Here is a 22,352-nt window from a genome sequence, read left to right as displayed (position 1 = left end):
TTTCTAAGGATTTAAAAAGAATTTCTAAGTAAATTGAATTTTTGGAATTTTCCAAAGAAAATTTGCAAGTCAAAAAACAAATTAAGTTTTAGAATTTTTCAGGAAAAAATTTCAAAGTTAGAATTTTCAAGAAAATGTTTCTAAGAAAAAGTAATTTTTTTTGTGTATTTTATAATTTTAAAAAAATGTTTGATAACCTTTCAAAGCATTATTTAATTCTAGTTTAAATATTTTTTCAGAAAGTTTAATTAAACCTTTCATTTCTATATTTGGCTTCTAGTTGGTGGCGAGGCACTAGGCCTTCTTGGTTATTGGAGCAACAACCATCTTCTAGTCAAAGCCGCATAAGGAAAATCAATGTTTAATTTTCTTTCTTGAAGCTTTTAATTTTGAAAGATTAATTTAGCACAGATTTTGGAACCCAATAAAGGTTCTTTCCTACAGGGTTATTCAAAAATCTAGGGGGTATATAGTTTCTTGGTACTTTTCTAAGTTGATCCTGATGATTTCTAATGTACCAATTTAATTTTCCATAAATTCTAATCTTTGAATTCGGAAATTTCTTTAAGCATGCATCATTTTTCAATTTTTCAATTTTTTAATTTAATTTTTTAATTTTGTATTTTCTAATTTCAAATTTTTATTTTCCTTTTCAAATTTATCTAACTCTTTAGAAAGTGCTTTAATAAATTTAAAAGACTAAGTCAGGGTTAGATTGCGCACCTTACTTACCTGACTCGATGATGCTCCCCCTTCACGACTGCTTTCTTCTTCTGATGTTCCTCCCCCTTCATCAATGCTCATCTCTGAGCTAGACGTTTCTTCTAGCTGATGGTTGGCCATCAGTGCTAGTCCCGAGAATTCTTCGATTTCTGATTCGGAGGATGACGAATCATCCCACGTGGCCTTTAGGTTGTGTTTGGGTCGAGCTGGCTTTTTGCTCCTTTCCTTATCCTTCTGTTTGCTCTTCAATTTTGGGCAGTCCTCCTCGATGTGCCCTTCTTCGTTGCAATTGTAACAACGGACTATTCTTCTCTTTTGATGACGTTTACTTGACTGCGATCTAAATTTGTTAGATTTAAAAAACTTATTAAAACGTCTTACCATTAATGTAGCTTCATTTTCGTCGATCGTTGCTTCGGAGTCAGGATCGTCCTTTTCAGCTCGTAGGGCAATGTTGAGGTTTGACTTCTCTACTAGAGCTTCTGCAAGTCGAGATTCGTGAAGTTTGAAGGTTGAAAACAATTGTTCTAATGTACTTACCTCGAAGTCCTTAGAGATGTAGTAAACATTTACTAAGGAGGCCCAATCGGAAGTTCTCGGAAAAGCGTTGAGCGCGTATCGGATCGAGTCCGGGTTCGTTACTTCTTCTCCAAGGTTGTTGAGTTGAGTTATCAGCTCTTTGATCCTCGCTTGGAGTTGCGCTACCTTCTCCCCTTGGTTCATCCGGAGGTTCATCAACTGGGTCCGGAGGATGTCGTGCCTCGCTAGCTTTGCTTCGGAAGTACCTTTAGGTTGTGTTTGGGTCGAGCTGGCTTTTTGCTCCTTTCCTTATCCTTCTGTTTGCTCTTCAATTTTGGGCAGTCCTCCTCGATGTGCCCTTCTTCGTTGCAATTGTAACAACGGACTATTCTTCTCTTTTGATGACGTTTACTTGACTGCGATCTAAATTTGTTAGATTTAAAAAACTTATTAAAACGTCTTACCATTAATGTAGCTTCATTTTCGTCGATCGTTGCTTCGGAGTCAGGATCGTCCTTTTCAGCTCGTAGGGCAATGTTGAGGTTCGACTTCTCTACTAGAGCTTCTGCAAGTCGAGATTCGTGAAGTTTGAAGGTTGAAAACAATTGTTCTAATGTACTTACCTCGAAGTCCTTAGAGATGTAGTAAACATTTACTAAGGAGGCCCAATCGGAAGTTCTCGGAAAAGCGTTGAGCGCGTATCGGATCGAGTCCGGGTTCGTTACTTCTTCTCCAAGGTTGTTGAGTTGAGTTATCAGCTCTTTGATCCTCGCTTGGAGTTGCGCTACCTTCTCCCCTTGGTTCATCCGGAGGTTCGTCAACTGGGTCCGGAGGATGTCGTGCCTCGCTAGCTTTGCTTCGGAAGTACCTTCGTGAAGCTCCAGGAATTTTTCCCAGAGATCTTTCGCGGAGTCGTAGCTTCCGATTTGATTTAGCTCCTGAGGTGGCAAAACGCTGAGTAGGTGGAACTCAGCCTTCCCGTTGGCGATGAAATCTGCTTGTTCCTTTTTCGTCCAAGTGTTTTCCTCCTTATCTTTCGGGACTGCATAGCCATATTTCATTATCAAAAGAATGTCAAACTCAGTTTTAAAAAATACCTCCATTTTGCGCTTCCATGTGGCGAAGTCTCCGTCGAACTTCAGGGGATGGATGTTCGCTCCGGCCATCGTCTTGATCGTAGTGCTTCAGTTGGCGATTAGTCCTTCTGAGACGATCAGGCTCTGATACCAATTGTAGGTGCAGCGGAGGCCGGCAAAAGGGGGGTGAATTGCTGAAAACAAAAATAAACTATATCCTCCTCGTGCTTTCAACTCAATTAGTGCAATAGTAAATAAAGCAGTAAAGTAATTAAAGTAGTAAGAAGAAAAGAAACAGAAATTTAACCTGGTTACAACCAAGGAGGTTGTTAATCCAGGGCAATGAGAAGCGCACTAAAAAGAATCTCCTTTACTGAAGGCGGAGAAACCTTTTACACTTTGAAAGCTTAGAACTATTGCTAGGAATGACTACACGATTGATTGCTTGAGTTGTTGTTTAATTCTTAGCTCTAGGGGCCTTTAAATAGCCTCTGGAAATTCTATCCCGAGGGTCCAAGGCGCCTCCAACAAGGTCCAAGGCACCTCCAACTCGGTGAGTGGATAGAATTCTATCCGGTGCTCGAATGATCATTCTTGTTGGAGCAATCTGGGTACCCTAGGTTTTGATGTTTGAGCAAAGGTTTAAGTTAGGTTTATTGTTGTATTTGATATGCATTGTGAGTGTGCAGGATACAGGTACAACAAGGAAAGTCCAAGGGTGAGTCTTGGCGGTGTAAGTCCAAGCATGTAGTCTTGGCAACGTAAGTCCAAGTGTGATCTTGGCAAAGGAGGAAAGTCCAAGGATGAGTCTTGGCGGTGTAAGTCCAAGCATGTAGTCTTGGCAACGTAAGTCCAAGTGTGACTTGGCAATGGATGAAGTCCCGGAGGCGCGACCTCTTGGCAAAGGAAGACCCGACAACAATGACAAGGCCGATGGAAGCTCCAGAAGGCAAGACGTGAAGGATGGGGAGGCATCCGAGGGACGCAAGGATGATGGAGGAGACTAGAAGGCTAGGTCTAGGTTGGTCGGGCAGGGACGAGTGCTGAGAGATTGTACTCGGAGTAAAATACTAGAATTAGGGTTCACTGTAGAAGTACTGTAGCGTCACTGTAGCAGTCGACTGGCAGCGAACAGAATGTGTGAAATCGAGCCGTTGGGGTGTAACGGTCGAATTTCCACAGAGGGCATTCGACTGCATGTTTTAGCAGTCGACTGGTAGGCGGGGTTTTCAACCCGCGGGCTATAAAACCAAAGCTTGGGAGCTTGGTTTGATTTGACGAAATTAGACTTGGTTAAGGTCTAATTAGTAGTCTACAAGTGCTCAAGAGTTTTCCTTGTGTCCAAGAGGTCTTGGTGAGTTTGTGGTGAGGTTTCTCCACCCACAAGGAGTTTGAGCTAGCCGGAGGTCTTCCGGGGAGTAATCCACCGACGGATAGGAATCGTCCACCTTACGGACACTCCGTGGAGTAGGAGCTTTATCTCCGAACCATGTAAATGATCGTGTAGCTTGGTTTGCATTCTTTCTTGTCTTGTATTTTGTTTAGCTTGTTTATTTTTGTATTATTCCGCTGCGCAAGCTAACAACGTAGGAAGCGAACGATTTGGGTGAGCCGCTATTCACCCCCCTCTAGCGGGTACATCGGTCATTACAATTGGTATCAGAGCGAGGGCGCTCTTCTACGGACTAACCGCCAAGAGAGCAAGAAGCTAGAGGAAGAAGAAGATGGAGTCCGAAGGACCGCTCGGATGGGATATCCGAATTCCACCTCCGTACGACAAAGAAGACTTCAATTATTGGAGGAAGCGGTTGGAGACATGGTTCCAAATGGATTGGAACCAATGGGTTGTTTTGAGTGACCCATTTGAAGCTCCTACGGACAAGAAGGGTAAACGCCTCCGACCTCGGCATTGGACCGAAGAGCAACGGGAACAAGCGGAGGCCGATAAGAAGGTAACAAAAATCTTGTTAAATATATTACCTTCTAACATCCTTTTCAGTGTAGGTGAATATACAAGTGCATGTGATCTTTGGAAAAAGATCATTGTCCATCATGAGAACCCTACACAAATCCAAGAAGAGGAGAAGCCCAAGGAGAAGGGCTCATTGGTCCAAGAAGAGAAGGACCAATCGAATGTTGACATAAGTTCAACATTCGAGGAGGAGAAGGAAGATGAGGAGGTATCATCCACATCTTCAAGGGAGGAAGAAGTGGAATCATCCACATCTTCAAGTGAAGAGGAAGAAGAGAAATCCGAGGAAGAAGAGAAATCCGAGGAAGAAGAGAAATCCGAGGAAGAGGAGATCTTGGAAGCTCAACCCTCCACCTCAACTACCAAGAAGAGCACAAAGGACCGCATCAAATGTTTTGAGTGTGGTAAGATAGGGCACTACAAGAGTAGGTGTCCTTCACTCAAGAAAGTAAATGAGGTAAACCCTAAACTCACTAAAGTTAATTTAAAAACTAATGTGAGTTGTAGGAAGAAGAAGAAGGAGAAGAAGCACATTAGGTGCTTTACATGTGGTGAGTGGGGTCACTACCACACAAAGTGCCCAAGGAAAGGAGAGCTCATGAAATTGGCGTACTTGAAGAAGTGGGAGAAGAAGGGAGCTTCCAAGGTAAAAACCAAGGTATCATTTAATGAATTCATTCCGTTGACACATGATAAAAAGCATGGTAGAAACAACTCTTATCATCTTAATGTTATTTATCATGAGAATAGGAGGCATGATAACCTTAAGGATAAATATATTCCTCCTCATGCTAGATTTGTCACACCTAAGGTTAGGAAGGTAAATAACAACTTAGGCAATAACACCAAGGATTTTAGATATATGCCTAAAAATAGAAAGGCTCAAGGATTTAATGAAAAACCAAAATCTAGGGATTTATGGGGTGAAAATCAAGTCTTGAGGACAAGACTTGATAATTTAGAAAGGACCTTAACAAGAATGAAAAATATTCTTAGGGGTCAAAATGAGCATAACCTAGGAAAAGCTAGACAAGAGTCATCCAATGGCTATAGAGGTTTGGGATACAAACCTAAAGCCAAGAAGGATGTGACTTCCTTTCATAGGGTTCCATATAGTTATGGGACCAATTCTAGGTTTAGAGGTCAAGTTAAAGATACTAGGGAAGGAATCCCTAAGAGTATTTTTAGCAAGACCAATGTGACTAAGACTTCTAAGAAGTCCAACAAAGTCACAAAGAAGGTCACAAGGGAGGTCATCCCTAAAGTTGATCTAATGAAGGTGACTAAGGCTCCAAAAAGGCCTAATAAAGTCACAAATAAGGTTACAAAGGGAGTTAACCCTAGAAGTGACCTAGTGGAAGTGGCCAAGGCTTCTAAGAAGCCAAGAAAGGTCCTTAGGAAGGTATCTAGGGAAGTCATCCCTAGTGAGTACCTAGAGCATCCAAGGAGCACCAATAGGTATTGGGTTCCTAGGAATATATTCTCTACACCCTAGATGGGTTTAGAGAGTGTCAACTCCAATTGGAAAGGTAGTTAACCCAACCTTGGGAAAGTTGACACTTGAGAGCATTTTCAAGGTGATTGTTAACCTTTGAAAATGAAAAGGATGATAAGTGTTACTCTTTGGAAAAGTAAAATGTGTCAAAGTTTGAGGAGTTGAATCTAATTTAAATTGACACACTTGAGAGAAGCAAAAGTAATGCCAGATTTGGAATTCGACATTTTATTACGAAATTAAGGGAAATGTAAACCTTAATCCAAATTATCACTCTTGGAGAGAGTAACATGTGCCAAATCTTAAGGAATTATCTTTGAATTAAATTGACACAATTTGAAGAATCATAAGAAATACCAAGTTGGGATTTTGGTATCTTCTTAGTGATTTAAGAGAAATCTAGGTCCTAATGTAAAATATTTACTCTTTGAAAGAGTAAAATGTGTCAAACGTTGAGGATTTGAACTTAATTTAAATTGACACATTTAGAAAAAGGATAAGAAATGCCAAGTTGGGGGGTTTTGGCATTTTCATGAGAAATCATGGGCAATCTAGGGTTAAATTTTGAGTTAGCTAGGTTTAAGGACACTTAGATAGGTAATCTAGGTATCTTATGTATACTAATTTGTCATGTTTTGTTTGCCCATCATATGTCATGACATCATATTTATATTTAACATTCATATTTTATTATGAAAAATACAAAAATACCATGTCATGTCATACATACATCATGTAGCTATAGCTTGCTTTTCATTTTAAAAATTGCTTATTTTGATGTATGCCATGTAACATCATGCATTACTTTAATTACCTTGTTATTTAAGGACAAATGACATCTATTATAAATGGTAAATATCCCAACAAGAGGGATTATATCAAGTGACATCCTAGATGGATGATCATGATTTTTACAATGCCTAGATAGAGATGCATGATCCCTTAGTTTAGGGCAAGACCAAATATACATCTCACAAAGAACTATAAGGTGACTTGTATGTGTTTTAATACACGTTAGATACAAGTGAGATGTTAAGATGGTGAACTAAACTCAAGATGTTGATCTAGTGCATCTTGTTGAGTTTTAGGTTCATCAAAACACATAGTTATGTGCATTCCAATCATTGGGAAAGCTAATGTACAAGTCATGTGCATTGAGCCCAAAGAACGTGGTTGGATATTGGTTTTGAAAATGATTTCAAAATACTTTTGAAAAATCTTGGTGAAGACTATCTTTTGATAGTAATCATCATTGAAAAGTTAGACACAAATTAGGAGAAAACATTGAAGTTTTCAAGAGTTTTCAAATTTGTGTCAATCTTTGAAAATAGGAAGTATTTTCATAGAAAACTATTTTTCCCTGATAAAGTATACCCTAAATAATGTTTACATGAGTTTTCATGATGAAAATAAGTATGGATTGGTTAAGAAAAACCAAAGTGAAGTTTCGGTTGAGGTTTAGTTTCATTATTGAATTTTGAACCTCAAAACTTTGAGTTTTGGTTTTCCTAATTATTTAGGAACCCCAAGTCATTGTTGGTGCAATGATGGAAGTTTGACCATATTTTTAGGGGGAGTTACGCTTTGAAAACATAAAAATCTTTTCCAAGACCAAAAGGAGGTCAAGTGTTAAGGTAGCACATGACATTGGTATGAAAGGTGTTACCAAGGACAAGGGAGAGTCATCCAAGGCCAATAAGAAGGAATATGCTAGGGTAGCATATAATTATAGCAAGGATAAGGTGTCCAAGATTAAGGACAAGAAGAAATTAATCAAAGACAAGGTGTCTAAGGTTAAGAAGGTGAGTTTTGTAGGCCAAGTATCACCCGAGGTACACCGAAGTGGCCTAACCATAGTGGATGAGTCACCAAGGGAGGTGACTAAGGTTAAGATTCCTAAAGTTAGGAAGAGCCTTTGGGACCCATGGTAGATGAGTTATCAAATGTGCCAAGTGGTTAGGAGACGGACTTAAGTCTCTAATATAGTGGGTTTGTACAATTGAGTTGAGTTTCATGCATAGAAATATGAATTGGGTTCATAGTGCATGAAAATTAGTTTTTGATGTATAGATGCCATATAAACTAATGCTAGTGATGCATTATGGTTTAGTATGGGCAAATACATCAAGAGGAAGCCAAAACTAGGACTTTAGGTCAAGGTTCAATTGAACTTTTTAGCTAGTTTTATGTTTTGTGTCAATCTTGGGATTAGTGATAGATATATTTTTATATATATTTTTCTCAAGTAGATATTGATATAATAGCCCTCTCCACAAAATAAGGGGATTTTTGGAGGTCTGTGGAATTTCTGGCGCATTTCTAAAGTTGGCCAGAAAAGGTTGATTTTTTCATGAATAGTGTACCAGTCGACTGGTAACACTGTTCACGAGCACAGAATGTCTCTGTAGTAGTCGACTGATACGGTCTGAAAATATTTTTCAAGCATTAGAAAATGACCAAAAGAGTGGTGAACATGTATGTAATCTTATGGGGGATTAATACATGATGTTTATGGTCATTAGAGGTCAAAGAGTCCAATAATTGGGATATTGTTGGAGCTCTTTTTGATGTATGACAAAGGGGGAGAAGTTTAGGTTTAAGTGGGAAACTTACATACCTTTGCAAGAAATCCTAGCTCAAGGAGGAGCTTAGGTGAAGGGGGAGCGATTGCTCATTTATTAGCAAAGGGGGAGAAGTTTACCTTTGCAAGAAATCCTAGCTCAAGGAGGAGCTTAGGTTAAGGGGGAGCGATTGCTCATTTATTAGCAAAAGGGGAGAAGTTTACCTTTGCAAGAAATCCTAGCTCAAGGGGGAACTTAGGTGAAGGGGGAGCCTAGGATTAGGTTCCATGATTTATGCATGTGTAGATTACATATATTTATTTGCATATGTATTGCTATATTGTTTCCCTAACTTAAACGGGTTGCCAAACATCAAAAAGGGGGAGATTGTTGGAGCAATCTGGGTACCCTAGGTTTTGACGTTTGGGCAAAGGTTTAAGTTAGGTTTATTGTTGTATTTGATATGCATTGTGAGTGTGCAGGATACAGGTACAACAAGGAAAGTCCAATGGTGAGTCTTGGCGATGTAAGTCCAAGCATGTAGTCTTGGCAACGTAAGTCCAAGTGTGATCTTGGCAAAGGAGGAAAGTCCAAGGATGAGTCTTGGCGGTGTAAGTCCAAGCATGTAGTCTTGGCAACGTAAGTCCAAGTGTGACTTGGCAATGGATGAAGTCCCGGAGGCGCGACCTCTTGGCAAAGGAAGACCCGACAACAATGACAAGGCCGATGGAAGCTCCAGAAGGCAAGACGTGAAGGATGGGGAGGCATCCGAGGGACGCAAGGATGATGGAGGAGACTAGAAGGCTAGGTCTAGGTTGGTCGGGCGAGAGGAGAGATTGTACTCGGAGTAAAATACTAGAATTAGGGTTCCGTAGCACCGTAACGCCACCGCATAGCGCCACCGTAGCGATCAGCGCTATTATAGCGATAGCGCCGATCATGTTTTATGATCGGCAATGAACAAAATGTGTGAAATCGAGTCGTTGGGGGTGTGATTTCCAGAGACACGATCGCATGTTTTATGATCGGTAGGCGGGTTTTCAACCATGGCTATAAAACCAAAGCTTGGGAGCTTGGTTTGATTTGACGAAATTAGACTTGGTTAAGGTCTAATTAGTAGTCTACAAGTGCTCAAGAGTTTTCCTTGTGTCCAAGACGTCTTGGTGAGTTTGTGGTGAGGTTTCTCCACGCACAAGGAGTTTGAGCTAGCCGGAGGTCTTCCGGGGAGTAATCCACCGACGGATAGGGATCGTCCACCTTACGGACACGCCGTGGAGTAGGAGCTTTATCTCCGAACCACGTAAATGATCATGTTGCTTGGTTTGCATTCTTTCTTGTCTTGTATTTTGTTTAGCTTGTTTATTTTTGTATTATTCCGCTGCGCAAGCTAACAACGTAGGAAGCGAACGATTTGGGTGAGCCGCTATTCACCCCCCTCTAGCGGGCACATCGGTCCTAACAATTCTAACCTGGCTCAAGGCGCATTCAACAAGCAATGAAGGCGCCTTCAATGTTGAAGGTGCCTTCAATGTTGAGGGCACCTTCAATGCATGTTTAAGGCGCCTTCAAGTTCCTGCTACAGTAACTTCCTACTACAGTAATTTTTAGCTTCTTTTGACTCTTTTTCTTCTTCGCTTTGGCTTCCGAAGCTCCGTTCTTTTGGGTGATTGTGGCCAACCGGAATAAGGCTCAACCGAACCCAATTCCCGGCCTTCTCCTCGAGCAGCTTTTCGTCCCGTCTTAACGTCCCTCGAATGTCGCGCACGCTCTTCATGCCCACCAGAGTACTCTTCCGCAGCTCTCTCGTCCTTCGGACGCACCGAGCCCGTCGGCTCCCTTCCCATGTCGTCCTTCTCGCTAGCTGCGTCTTCCGCTCGACTTCCTGTGCTCCTAAGCTCCTGCACACTCAGACACAGAGATCAAACATAAAGTAGGACCTAACCAACTTGGTTGATCACTTCAAAACACCACGGGGCCCAACAGCTTAAACGTCTATAGTATAAGTTAAGGGGAGTAACGAACATTTTTACTTTTTTTTTTAATTAAATTGCTTGCATTACAATAATTAATGAATTCCAATTGCAACTTATTTAATTCTAATTGAAACTTATTTACATAGTCATGTTATTACTTTATGTTTAACCCTAACTTTAACTTGGGTTGATGCACATCAAAAAGGGGAAGATTGTAAGTACCTGTGATAGTTTTTGATATGGTCAACCAAATTAAGTTAGGTCATGTTGTATTTGATCCTTGTGTCTAAGTGTGCAAGAGCTTAGGAACATAAGAAATCAAGTGGAAGATGCAATTAGTGAGAAGGATGGCACGAGAAAGGAATCGACGGGCTTGGTGCATCCGAAGGACGAGGTGCTGCGAAAGAGTACATTGACAGACGAGAATGATGCGTGTGACGGTCCAAGGGATGAGAAGCTTGGTAGGAATGCAGCTCAAGGAGAAGGTCAGAGTTAAATTCGGGTGAGCTCAACTTCGAGTAGCCGAAACATCATCCACACAAGAAGAGATTAGTTTATAGTAGTTGATCAGCCTTCTGCCATATGGAAGATGCCTTCCATGACTTGGAAGACACCTTTGATGAACATTGTGAAGGGGCCTTCCAGCCTATGGAAGGCACCTTCGTTAGCCATTAGCCGAGGATAAAGTTTTATCCTTAGCGGATAAACTCTATCCGATGGAAGACGCCTTAGACCTCTTTGAAGGCGCCTTCAAGCTGCAGATAACATTTTCCAGGGGCTATAAAAGACATGGACCTAGGAAATATTCAACAACTCCTGTATTCATTTTCTAGCATATTTCTGAGTGTTTAACGAGTGTAAGAGGCTTCTCTCCCTTCACCAAGGAGATCATTTTAGTGTTTTGTTACCTTGGATTAACAACCACATAAGTTGTAACTAAGTAATTTCTTAATCTCTTTTACTTTATTAGTTGTTCAATTTTCTTTTAATTTAATTGTGCTACTAATCTTAGTTGAAAGATCGAGAAGAGTTTAGCTCTATTTGTACAAGCAATTCACCCCTTCTTGCCAACCCCACTGCACCAACATAGATATGTCCGATTGGACCTATTTCAGGTCTTATGGATTTCTAAGATTATAAGGAGTCCAACAATGTCCTCTATTACTTATTTCGACTTCTCTAGAGGTGTTAAAATATTATTCAAAGTATCAACCCAATGTGGATCTGATATGATTCATATCAGGTCTAACGTGAACTTGATATGGAATCATATCATGTCTATGTTGGGCATGATATGCATCATATCAGACCTATATTCATATTAGGCTCACGTTGGATTGATTCTTCCAATAATACTTTAATATCTTTGGAGAAGCTTAAATAAGAAATTAAGAGCACCGTTGGACTCCTTATGGTCTAAGAAATTCATAGGACTTAAAATGGGTCCAATCGAACCTATCTAGGTCCATCAGTGGGATTTGACCGAAACCTACTAATGGATCTAGATAGGTTTGATTGGACTTATTTCAGATCCTGTTGTTTTCTTAGACTATAAGGAATCAAATAGTGCCCTACATTGCTTATTTTGACTTCTCTAAATATATTAAAATATTATTAGAAGAATCAATCTAATGCGGGCCTAATATGGAATCATATCAAGCCTAGTTCATATCAACCTCACAATAGCTAATTCTTCTGATAATATTTTAATACATCTGGAGAAACCAAAATAAGCAACAAAAGCCAATGTTAGACTTACTGTGACCTAAGAAATTCACAGGACCTGAAATGAGTCCAATCATACATGTCTAGGTCCATTGTGAATTTTGACCGAAACTCACTTTTGGAATTAGACATGGTCTATTGGACTCATTTTAGGTTCTATGGATTTCTAAGGTTGCTAGGAGTCCAACAATACACTCCATTACTTATTTCGGCTTCTCTAGAAGTGTTATAATATTATTAAAAAAATTAGCTCAAAGTGGGCCTAATATGGTTCATATTAGGCCCAACATGGGTCTGATATGAATCTTATCAGACACATGGTTCATAACAGACCTACATTGGGTTGATTTTTTGTCAGACACGCGGTTTATAAGTAATGGAGAGCATCGTTAGACTCCTTGCAGCCTAAACAATTCATAGGACCTGAAAATATGTCTAATCAGAGTTGTCTAGGTTCATTAGTGAATTTTGATCGAAACTCACTGATGGACCTAAACAAATCCAATTTAACTCATTTCATGTCTTGTAGATTTTTTAATTTACAAGGAGTCCAATGGTATCATCCATTACTTATTTCAGTTTCTCCAAATATGTTAAAATATTAACAGAAGAATTATCCCAATGTGTTCTTGATATGGTTCATATCGAGTCCAACGTGGGCTTGATCTTAAGCTATGGGCTGATTTTCAAAAATTAGTACCAGAGTAATTATGCATACATGTATGTAAAAATAATGAAAAGAGAGGTTGCATGAATAAAAGAGAGGAAATAAATAAGATAAAGAGAAAAGAGAGAAAAAAATGTCAAATTTGCTAGAGGGGTAAAACAGAAAAGAAAAAAAGTGTGTGTCTTGGACATTTTAAAAAATTGGCATGTCTTTTGGTTAATGCCGAACTTTAGATTAGGGCTGTAAATGAACCAAGTGTTCGTGAACAAGCTTGGTGTTCGGCTTGGTAAGAGCTTGTTTATGTTCGTTCACTATACATAAGATTAATTAAACAAACAAGCTTGAATAGCTCGTTCAACTAAACAAACAAGCTTGAACACATATATGTTCAGCTCGTTAACGTTCATGAACAACGTTCGTGAACAATGTTCGTGAACAATATTCACAAACCATATTTATTAATAAAACTCTTTTCAATATGCTAAATAAATAATAAAATAAAATAAATAAATAAATTTAAATTATCAATCTTAATAACCAATCAAACAATTAAAAGTTTCAAATAATCAAACAAGTTTGAATTGAGAGTTTGATAACATCTAAACGAACCAAGCTCAAACCAAGCTCAAGCCAAGCTTGAACCAAGCTCAAGCTAAGATTGAATTGAGAGCTTGATAACATCTAAACGAACTAAGCTCAAACAAGCTCAAGCCAAGCTTGAACCAAGCTCAAGCCAAGCTTGAATTGAGAGTTTGATAACATCTAAATGAACCAAGCTCAAACCAAGCTCGGACCAAGCTCAAGCCAAGCTTGAATTGAGAGCTTGATAACATCTAAACGAACAAAGCTCAAGCCAAGCTTCAAACAAGCTCAAGCTCATAAAAAATAAACCAAGCCAAGCTTGAACACTCATTTCAAAAGCTTGGTTCATTTTAAGCTCGGCTCGGCTCAGTTATCTTATCAAACAAGCTTGAACACCCCAAATCTTCACTCGGCTTGACTTGTTTACAACTCTACTTTAGATGCACCTTTGATAAATTATCGTATCTATGACACATGCACATTTAAAAAAAAACATCTTAAAGAGTGGTATTTACTAATATACCATATCTACTACAATAAATTTAAAAAATACATAAAATTACACTTTCTTAAAAAAATTGTCAAAGTTAAAAGGATGATTTATCAATTTTTATATTAAAAGTAGTTTTATTCAAGCATTATTATATATATATTAATAAAAATTCTTAAATTTAATAAAAAATATTTTAAAACTATCAAATAACTGTCAAACAGTAGCATTCTATAATAAAATAATCAAATATAAAAAAGACTTTAAAACAGGCTACTAACTATTTAATAGCTATTATAATATTATAATTTTAAAACTATTTTAATCAAGTTCAAACATTTTAACTAATTTAATAAAGAATTGTTTATATAAAAATGATTTATATAAAATAATTTTTTACTAAATTAAATTTATTCTAAAATAATATTAAGTTAGTAAATAGCTATTATAATAGTATTTTAACTTATCTTTCAGCTAATAATTGAGATGCCCTTTCAATTTTTGTCCTCTATTTTTTATTAATCTTTGAAAATGTGACATTTATCAAATATCTGCTAATCAATTTTGTACAGCAAAAAAATGTTTTCCCAATTTTTTGTAATAACAGAAAGAATACGACAAAATTATGGTGCAAAGGGCAAAAGGTGGGAACGATTTATTAAATAATTGTGGTTCAAATCTCCTGCAGAATATATTATATCTGACAAGTTTAAAAAATATATAATAATATATTTCTTTATTTATCATAGATGAAAACTTTTTTTGGAAGGGACCTTATTTCTTTTATTTTCTCATTCATTAACGGGGTGTTCCATTTTTATTTTTTTTTAGATGGAAAATTTAGGTCAGACAGAGTAGTGAGAATAATAATGAATAATACGGAAGGTAATTGGATAATTATATACGGTTGAATATTAGAATGGACATTTTCATAATTTAGGAAAAAAAAACGCCCCCTTAATTATTGCGCCAGTAGTGAAGTCCCAACGTTCGAATCTCAAATAAATCAAAACTTTTGTTTTAAAAAAAATATATACCATGTCTAGGATTAGTGAGAGAGACATGATGTGAAAACCCTAGCCGTCATCCTTTATATTTTCCTCCCGTTTCGGCTCCTTACTCAGCACTTTTGAGTGAGATTCCTTGTGGTGCTGGTCTCTTTGTCTCCTACGAGGGACAAGAGCTTGCTGGAGAATCGAGACTCTCGGGTTGGAAAGTTGTGGGAAGCAGCGGACCGGCGCTTGGATTCTTCAACTAAGCGTCCGGGACTGAGCGACGCTGGAATCTGAGCTGCCGCTCCTGGTGGTAGGCGACGCCGCGGCAAGGAAGTGAGGTAAGCTTAATCTGAAGGGGGTGCCAACTGCCAATTTTGGATCTGATTTCAGGCCTGAGTAGTACGTTTAATTACTGCATCAGGGAGAAGAAGAAAGACATCAACTTGGCGACCTGCAGCAACCCAGGGGAAACCCATGCACGCTGGTGGATGGAAATGTTGTGTCTGGTAACACTTGTTGAGGAGGGTCAGTAACTAAGCAAGGAGGCACAGTAGATGCTTGATACAATGCATGACAGAACTACCGGCAAGGCTGGGTTAGGCTCGTCTGTGAATGGAGTTTATGTTGAGATCCCAGCACACAACCTGGACAAAGTGGAGGATGCTTGGGGGTTTTGCCTCGTCGGATATTTTCCAGCTAGATTACCAGGCAAGGCGGTGGCTGTTCAGATGCTTTGTGATTCTTGGAATGTGTCTTGCTCTCATGAGGTTCACTCCAGTGGATGGCTAATTTTCAAATTTAACAATGAAAACGATAGGAAAAGTGTGCTGATTGCGGGGCCATATTTCTTGTTTAGAAGACCCTTGTTGCTGAAGAACATGCCAGAATTTTTCAAATTCGATGACCATGAGATTAAACATGTCCCGGCGTGGATAAAGCTCCCTGGTTTGCCTCTAGAATGTTGGAATGAAACATGTCTGAGTATGATTGTGTCCAAAGTAGGGAAACCACTTCATATTGATAAGAAGACTCAAACAAAGAAGAGAATCTCTCATCCCCGGATGCTTGTGGAAGTTGATGCCTCAAAGGAACTTGTTCGAAATGTAACAATCCGCCTTCCAGATGGGAATTTCGATCAGAGAGTTATTTTTGAATGGGAGCCGAAATTTTGTGACCACTGCACAATGTTCGGGCATGATACAAACAGTTGTTTTAGAGGACCGTGGGCCACAGATTGGACATATCAACCAAAAGAGAATAACACCATACCTACAAGCACTGCTGGTCAGACGGCCACGGCCGGAAAGGAAGCCGGTGGGTCACAGAATGGAAGGGTATGGGCTGAGGTTGCTGAAAGTAGCTTCATTCCATGTCAGAATCAGGAATTCCAACAATCAAAATCCGAGTTGCATGATGCAGCTGAGCTAAGTTGCAGGAAGGAGTTGAATCCCAATCAGAAGCCGCCAATCATACGGCTGGAACAAGATGATCAGCAAGCAGATGACGCCGAAAACCAGCAGCAAGCCAAGGAAAAGATGACAGTGGTGCAAGCTCCAACTAGGGAAAAATCGATGAGTGATGGAATCGAAGATGGAGACCAAGTTGCAACCAACCAAACTAAGACCATGAAAAGGAAGGAGCATCCAATTCTAGAATTTTTTGATGACCCATTATGCATCAGTGAAGGTCCAATTACTAGGTCTAGAGCTAAAAAGATGAAAGAAGCATGTTAAATCAAAATTGCAGTTGAAGCATATTTAGAAAAGAGGAAATCATGCAGGTTAGTAATCAAGTAATCTATCACAAGTCTTAGATGAGTTTAATTTGTCAAATTATCGTAGTAGGCACAATTCTATAACGTGTAAACCCAATTTTTGGCTTTATTTAATTTGGGTTGTAATGATGACATAAATCCAAATTAGCAAGTAATCTATTAGGGTTTTTTCTAAATGAGCTTACTTTTTAGGATTTTTATGTCACCTTATAATTATAGATGGTTTTCAATCTAAAACTATGATGAGACTCTCATTTTGTTGGTTCTTAATATAATTTGAAACTTATCGAGGCATTTATCGGAGTGTTTATAGGCTAAGCTACCAAATCATGCAGGTTATTAATCAAGTAATCTATTACAAGTCTTAGATGAGTTTAATTTGTCAAATTATTGTTGTAGGCACAATTCTATAACGTGTAAACCCAATTTTTGCCTTTATTTAATTTGGGTTGTAATGATGACATAAATTCAAATTAGCAAGTAATCTATTAGGGTTTTTTCTAAATGAGCTTACTTTTTAGGATTTTTATGCCACCTTATAATTATAGATGGTTTTCAATCTAAAACTATGATGAGGCTCTCATTTTGTTGGTTCTTAATATAATTTGAAACTTAAGGCATTTATCGCAGTGTTCATAAGCTACCAGTTCCAGTTTCCAAACTGTTGCTGATTCATTGTTTCTTTGGATTTCAGCAGCACATTTTTTTCTTGCTGTGAGTTCCTGAGACTTTTATTCTGAATTGGATTTACATCAGTTTGTTGGTATCACAAGCTTAGATTTCTGCTGAATCGATTGCTTATGTATCTTGTTTTCTATCTTTCTTTGCTGCTGAAATTCTGCTTTTAGCTTGTTGAAATTGAAAACTGTTTCAACGTGTGGAATATTTTTGAAATCTGTTCTTAGCCTTAGATATTTTCGTTTTTGCTCACTTGTTTTTTGTAAAGCATATAAGTTTTTCTTTTAATTTTAAAACAAATAAAGCTTTGTAACATTTTACTTTTGCTCTGAAAAATCCGGTGAAAGAATGGAAAAAAAAAAAGCAGGACTAACGAATTTGATTTTTGACTTACTAAAAATTTGTTTATTTTTTATAAGTATATAAGATTAATTAAATAAATAAATTTAATTAATTTATTAAATTAAATAAATAATCTTGAACATATAATATAATGTTCAGTGAGTTAATATTTATTTGAGAAATGATATTCATCTAGAAAATTCTTAAGGATAGACACATAAATGATGGGACCCACAAAAAATGAAATAGTGGGTCCTATCATTTATGTGTCTATCCTTAAGAATTTTCTAGATGGATTTTCTAGATGAATATCATAGCTCTATTTATTTATAAATTTTTTTAATCAGAATTATAAAACAAATATTTTTTAAAAAATGAATAAATTTTTAATATTAAATTCAATAAATAATCAAATAAAATTATAAATTTAAACAATCAAATAAATTCAAATTCAAAGTTATGTACTATCTAAATAATGCAAATTTAAGCCAATTTGAATTAAGTTTAAACTAAAAAAAAAAAAATTAAACTTAATAACCATTTTAACCGTTTTATTCATTTAAAATTTAATTTAATTTGACTCAATTATTTTAACAAATAAACTTGATTAATTTAAATTTTAAGCTAATTTGATTGATGTAGCGAAAATTATAGAATTCCTTGATCCACGTATAAATATTGAAAATAATCTTCTAAAATTTATTTATTTGATAGAAGAATAATAAGAACTAGAAAAAACAAATTCAACATTCCTAGATAGATGAAGGAAATATTATTATCAGTAAAAATTATCTCAAAATAATTAAACATATGTTTAAATAGATTAAAAAATCTAACTTAGTTACATGTTAGTACGGATCTTTAAAGACCATCACCAATGGTAGTTTAAAATTAGCACCAATGTTGCTTTGAAACCAATACCAATCAACACGAACACAGGTGCTGGTCTTGAAAGATCGTGCTGGTCTTTAAAGACCAGCACTACCTTACATGCAAGAGTGAGACTTGCGTGCAGGAGAGAGAAAAAAAATTACAGGCAAACGAGAGAGAAATAAATAAATTATATATATATATATAAAACTTCTTTTTCCATCTATATGTAACAACTTTTATTTCTTTACTTTAAATTAAAATAAATAATTTTTTTCTTTTTCTTCTTAAATTAAAATAAAATTCTTATTTCTCTCTCGTATGATTGTATGTAATAATCACTATGATATCAATTTTTAAAAGTGATGTAATTACTACAACGTGTAATAGCTGCTACATAATAACTACTGCACGTTATAGTAGCTGCTACAATATAGCAACTGCTGCACCGTTGTAGCAATTACTGTATTGTTGTAGATTTAGTAGGTACTGCACCATTAAAGAAGTTACTGCTGCTATAATGTTATAGCAACTAAGTTGCTACAATGTCGTAGCGACAATATCATTGTGATTGTTGCATGCAATAATAGGAGAGAGAATAGAGAATTTTATTTTAATTTAAGAAAAGGAGAGAAAAAGTCATTGCATATAGATGAGAAGAATTAAAAAAAATTAAGTTTTAGTCAGGTTAGATCATCCACGTCAGATGTAACTCAGGATCACACCAGAAGTATCGGGCAACATATATATATATATATAATAATAATAATAATAATAATAATAATAATAATAATAATAATAAGCTCTATTCGCATTGACAACACAGACCGTGCCTTGTCAATGATTTTCAACCACTGATCTGATCTGGCAAATATGACTTGATCACCGAGTTTTTTTCACCATCAGCCTCATAGTGAGATAAAGGAAGTAATCAGCGGCCTTAAACGGGAGGGATTTTATTCTAAGGGATTGTTTCTCTTAAAATTTGATCCCTATTCGTCTGCCATTTGAGTACTCTTCCCTGGGATTCAAAGATTGACATGAATTAATGGAAGCTGCATTAAATGTCGAATATACAACGTACGTTTCAAGACGAAGTCGAGGGCCGTAGGCAATCGATTAAGATGGGGATTGAATCTTCTGGATCACTTTTTACGATTTAGGAGATGGTCTTTTTGTATGCATTGGTGAATAAATAGTCCTCACTTATAAAATAGGTGGGGATCATTCATCCCCATCAATACATGTAAAAGGACCATCTCCTAAATTACAAAAAACGGATTAAGATGATGCTGCATGGCATGAATCACATTGCATTCATTACTGATTAATTGCTTAATTTTGTATATACAAAGATACGTGTTTTGTCTAAAATATCATGGACGATCAATCCATCAATTAATAAATAAGCTAACGAACATATATTTCAGAGATTAACAGGGAATAAGATGAAAGGGTCTAAGATATACTCAAATGAAGGGTTAAACTAGCTAGGGGATGGATCTTAGTGCCACTTTAACGCTCAAGTTAAGGTTTACTTGAGACGATATGTGGGAAAACAAAGATAGAGAAGAAAGATAAAACCTGGTAGAGTTGGTGAGAAATTGGAAAAAATTGGCTTCTCATCACCTCAGTGAATGCTTATATGGTTCTCTCAAAAGTATCTCAATGTTAGCTAGGATATCATTATTATAGGGGCCGGAGAGAACTAAATTTGATAGTCGTTGGTAACATTTCCATTGATCTAGCACCACGTGCCAATAGTAGGTATTTAAGAGACCGAATCTGATAACCTCGTAATTGCTAAACCATTCTCAGGATGTCATGCATCCTGAAATATTCATAGTTATCACCCAAGAGTCAATGTATTACATAGATTTGTTTTAAGGATGGAAAATATGACATTAGTATGAAGTGTCTTTGGGAGAGACGATGTTGGGATCCACCTTTGAAGAGGAACATTAGCGACCGGGGCTTAGACATAAGATACCCTCAGGGATGACAATAGAGACGGAGAGAAAGTCTGAAATTGAGAGAGAGCCTGCTGCCAAGGCTGTGAGAGAGTTAGAGACTGAGAGGGAGTCTGAGATTGAGCGAGAGTATGAGACTGCTAAGGAGTCTAAGACTAAGAAGGAATATGAGACCGAGAGAGAGTTTGTTGCTGAGACTATGGGAGAGTCTGAGACGGAGAGGGAATCTGAGACTGAGACTAAGAGGGAGTTTGAGACGGAGAGATAGTTTGAGACTGAGACTAAGAGGTAATCTAAGACTAAGATGGAGTCTACTATCGAGACTGAGAGATGAGACTAAGAGGGTGTCTGAGACTGAGAGGTAGTCTAAGACTTAGATGGAGTATATTGCCGAGACTGAGGCAAGTCTGAGACTGAGATGAATTCTACTATTGAGATTGAGAAGTAGTCTGAGATTGAGATGAAGTCTACTGCCAAGACTGAGAGGGAGTTTGTCGCTTATTCTTAAATAAGACTTGGACCGTGAAGATGAGGGTAATGAGTAGGTTTGATCAGATTTGTGTTTTGCCTCAATGGAGTTAACCCTCCCTTGGGTCAAGTTTGACTTGTTGTGACTTTGACTGCTAGCTCAACAAGACTCTTGACCTATAAGACACGAAAGGGCCGAAGGAAACCGTCGTATCACAAGTTTAGTCTAGTTGAAAGAGACATAGTTTGACTGACTGAACTGTGATGAATTATCATTTCCTTTTTGAGGTTATCTTCTCAGAATGTTGAGACAAGGACGTTGCATTTTACTAGGACAGATGAGTGAGCTTTGGACATTGGGATGAGTAAATCCTCACATTTAATAGATGTGATATACAAGATCGCGTATCGCACTGATGATTAGCACCCTATGCTGCTGCATTAATACATGGCGTACTATATGCGCTTCGGGCTACGTGAACTCCTGACTATATTAAATGCAATGGAATGTGATGCTATTGCTTGTGATGTAAACTCAGATCATCCAATGGTGGAGGTCAGTTGGCGCCTATTTAATCTATGCATTCGAGTAGCATTTAAACTGTTAGTGCAATTGACCTACAGGGTTTTGATATTTTTTTAACAATATGTTTAATGGAGCTTGGTTAATGTTGACATAGTAAATTAAGAAGTCTAGTAAGGTCAAGATTGACCATATGACTGACATGTGGTGAGTAGTCTACTAGTCCCTTGTTGACCAGCTAGAAGGGGGTGAATAGCCTGCACAATAAAAACAAATCCTTCTCGAGTTTATAGCTATATTAACATAAACACTTGTATAAAAGAAAACTAATCAAAGAAAAAAGAGGCTTATGTTGGTGCGGGAAGTATCCGACGATCGAACTCAAGTTTTGATAATGACAAATGGATTCAAAGTTAAGATTCCTTGTTAACTAATGTGCTTGATTGAGCTTGAAGGAAAGTCCTAAGTGTTCTTAGGCAAAATTCCTAGCTGCAGTTAGGCAAGGTGAAAACCCTAGGGGGTGGTAACCCTAGGTGGAGGAAAACCCTAGGGGGTGGTAATCCTAGGTCCTATGGGGTGGTAACCCTAGGTGAAGGAAAAACCTAAGTGGCAGTAACCTTAGGTCCTAGGGGGTGGTAACCCTAGGTGGTGAAAATCCTAAGGGGGGTAACCTTAGGTCCTAGGGGGTGATAACCCTAGGTGGAGAAAAACCCTAGGAGCGGTAACCCTAGGTCCTAGGGGGTGGTAACCCTAGGTAGAAAGTCTAGTCGGTCTGGAGGACCGGACTGGCACCAGGTAATCTCTCCTGAGGGGAGTAGGTGAGGACGCGTTCCCCACAGAGGGAACAGTAGGCGTCGGGTTGACCTAGGGTTTTCGGTTGGAAATCCGAAGTCAGACCCAGACAGTCCCTTGACTGTCGATATTTCATTTAGTATACCTATTCTGTGCT

At 37.8% G+C, this 22,352-nt stretch overlaps 1 protein-coding gene across 1 annotated transcript; it reads left to right on the top strand.

Annotated features, from left to right (window-relative positions):
- The first annotated feature begins 14,824 nt into the window (after positions 1-14,824).
- LOC122028064 lies at positions 14,825-16,728 on the top strand. Its single transcript, XM_042587086.1, has 2 exons — positions 14,825-15,116; positions 15,200-16,728. The coding sequence occupies exon 2, from the start codon at positions 15,333-15,335 to the stop codon at positions 16,509-16,511; it is 1,179 nt and encodes a 392-aa protein (XP_042443020.1). The 5' UTR covers positions 14,825-15,116; positions 15,200-15,332; the 3' UTR covers positions 16,512-16,728.
- The last annotated feature ends 5,624 nt before the right edge of the window (positions 16,729-22,352 follow it).

The sequence above is a fragment of the Zingiber officinale genome, chromosome 10A (genome assembly GCF_018446385.1).
Source record: "Zingiber officinale cultivar Zhangliang chromosome 10A, Zo_v1.1, whole genome shotgun sequence".
Lineage (NCBI taxonomy): Eukaryota > Viridiplantae > Streptophyta > Magnoliopsida > Zingiberales > Zingiberaceae > Zingiber > Zingiber officinale.
Note: the sequence above shows the minus strand (reverse complement) of the source record. Positions and strands in the feature narration are given on the sequence as shown.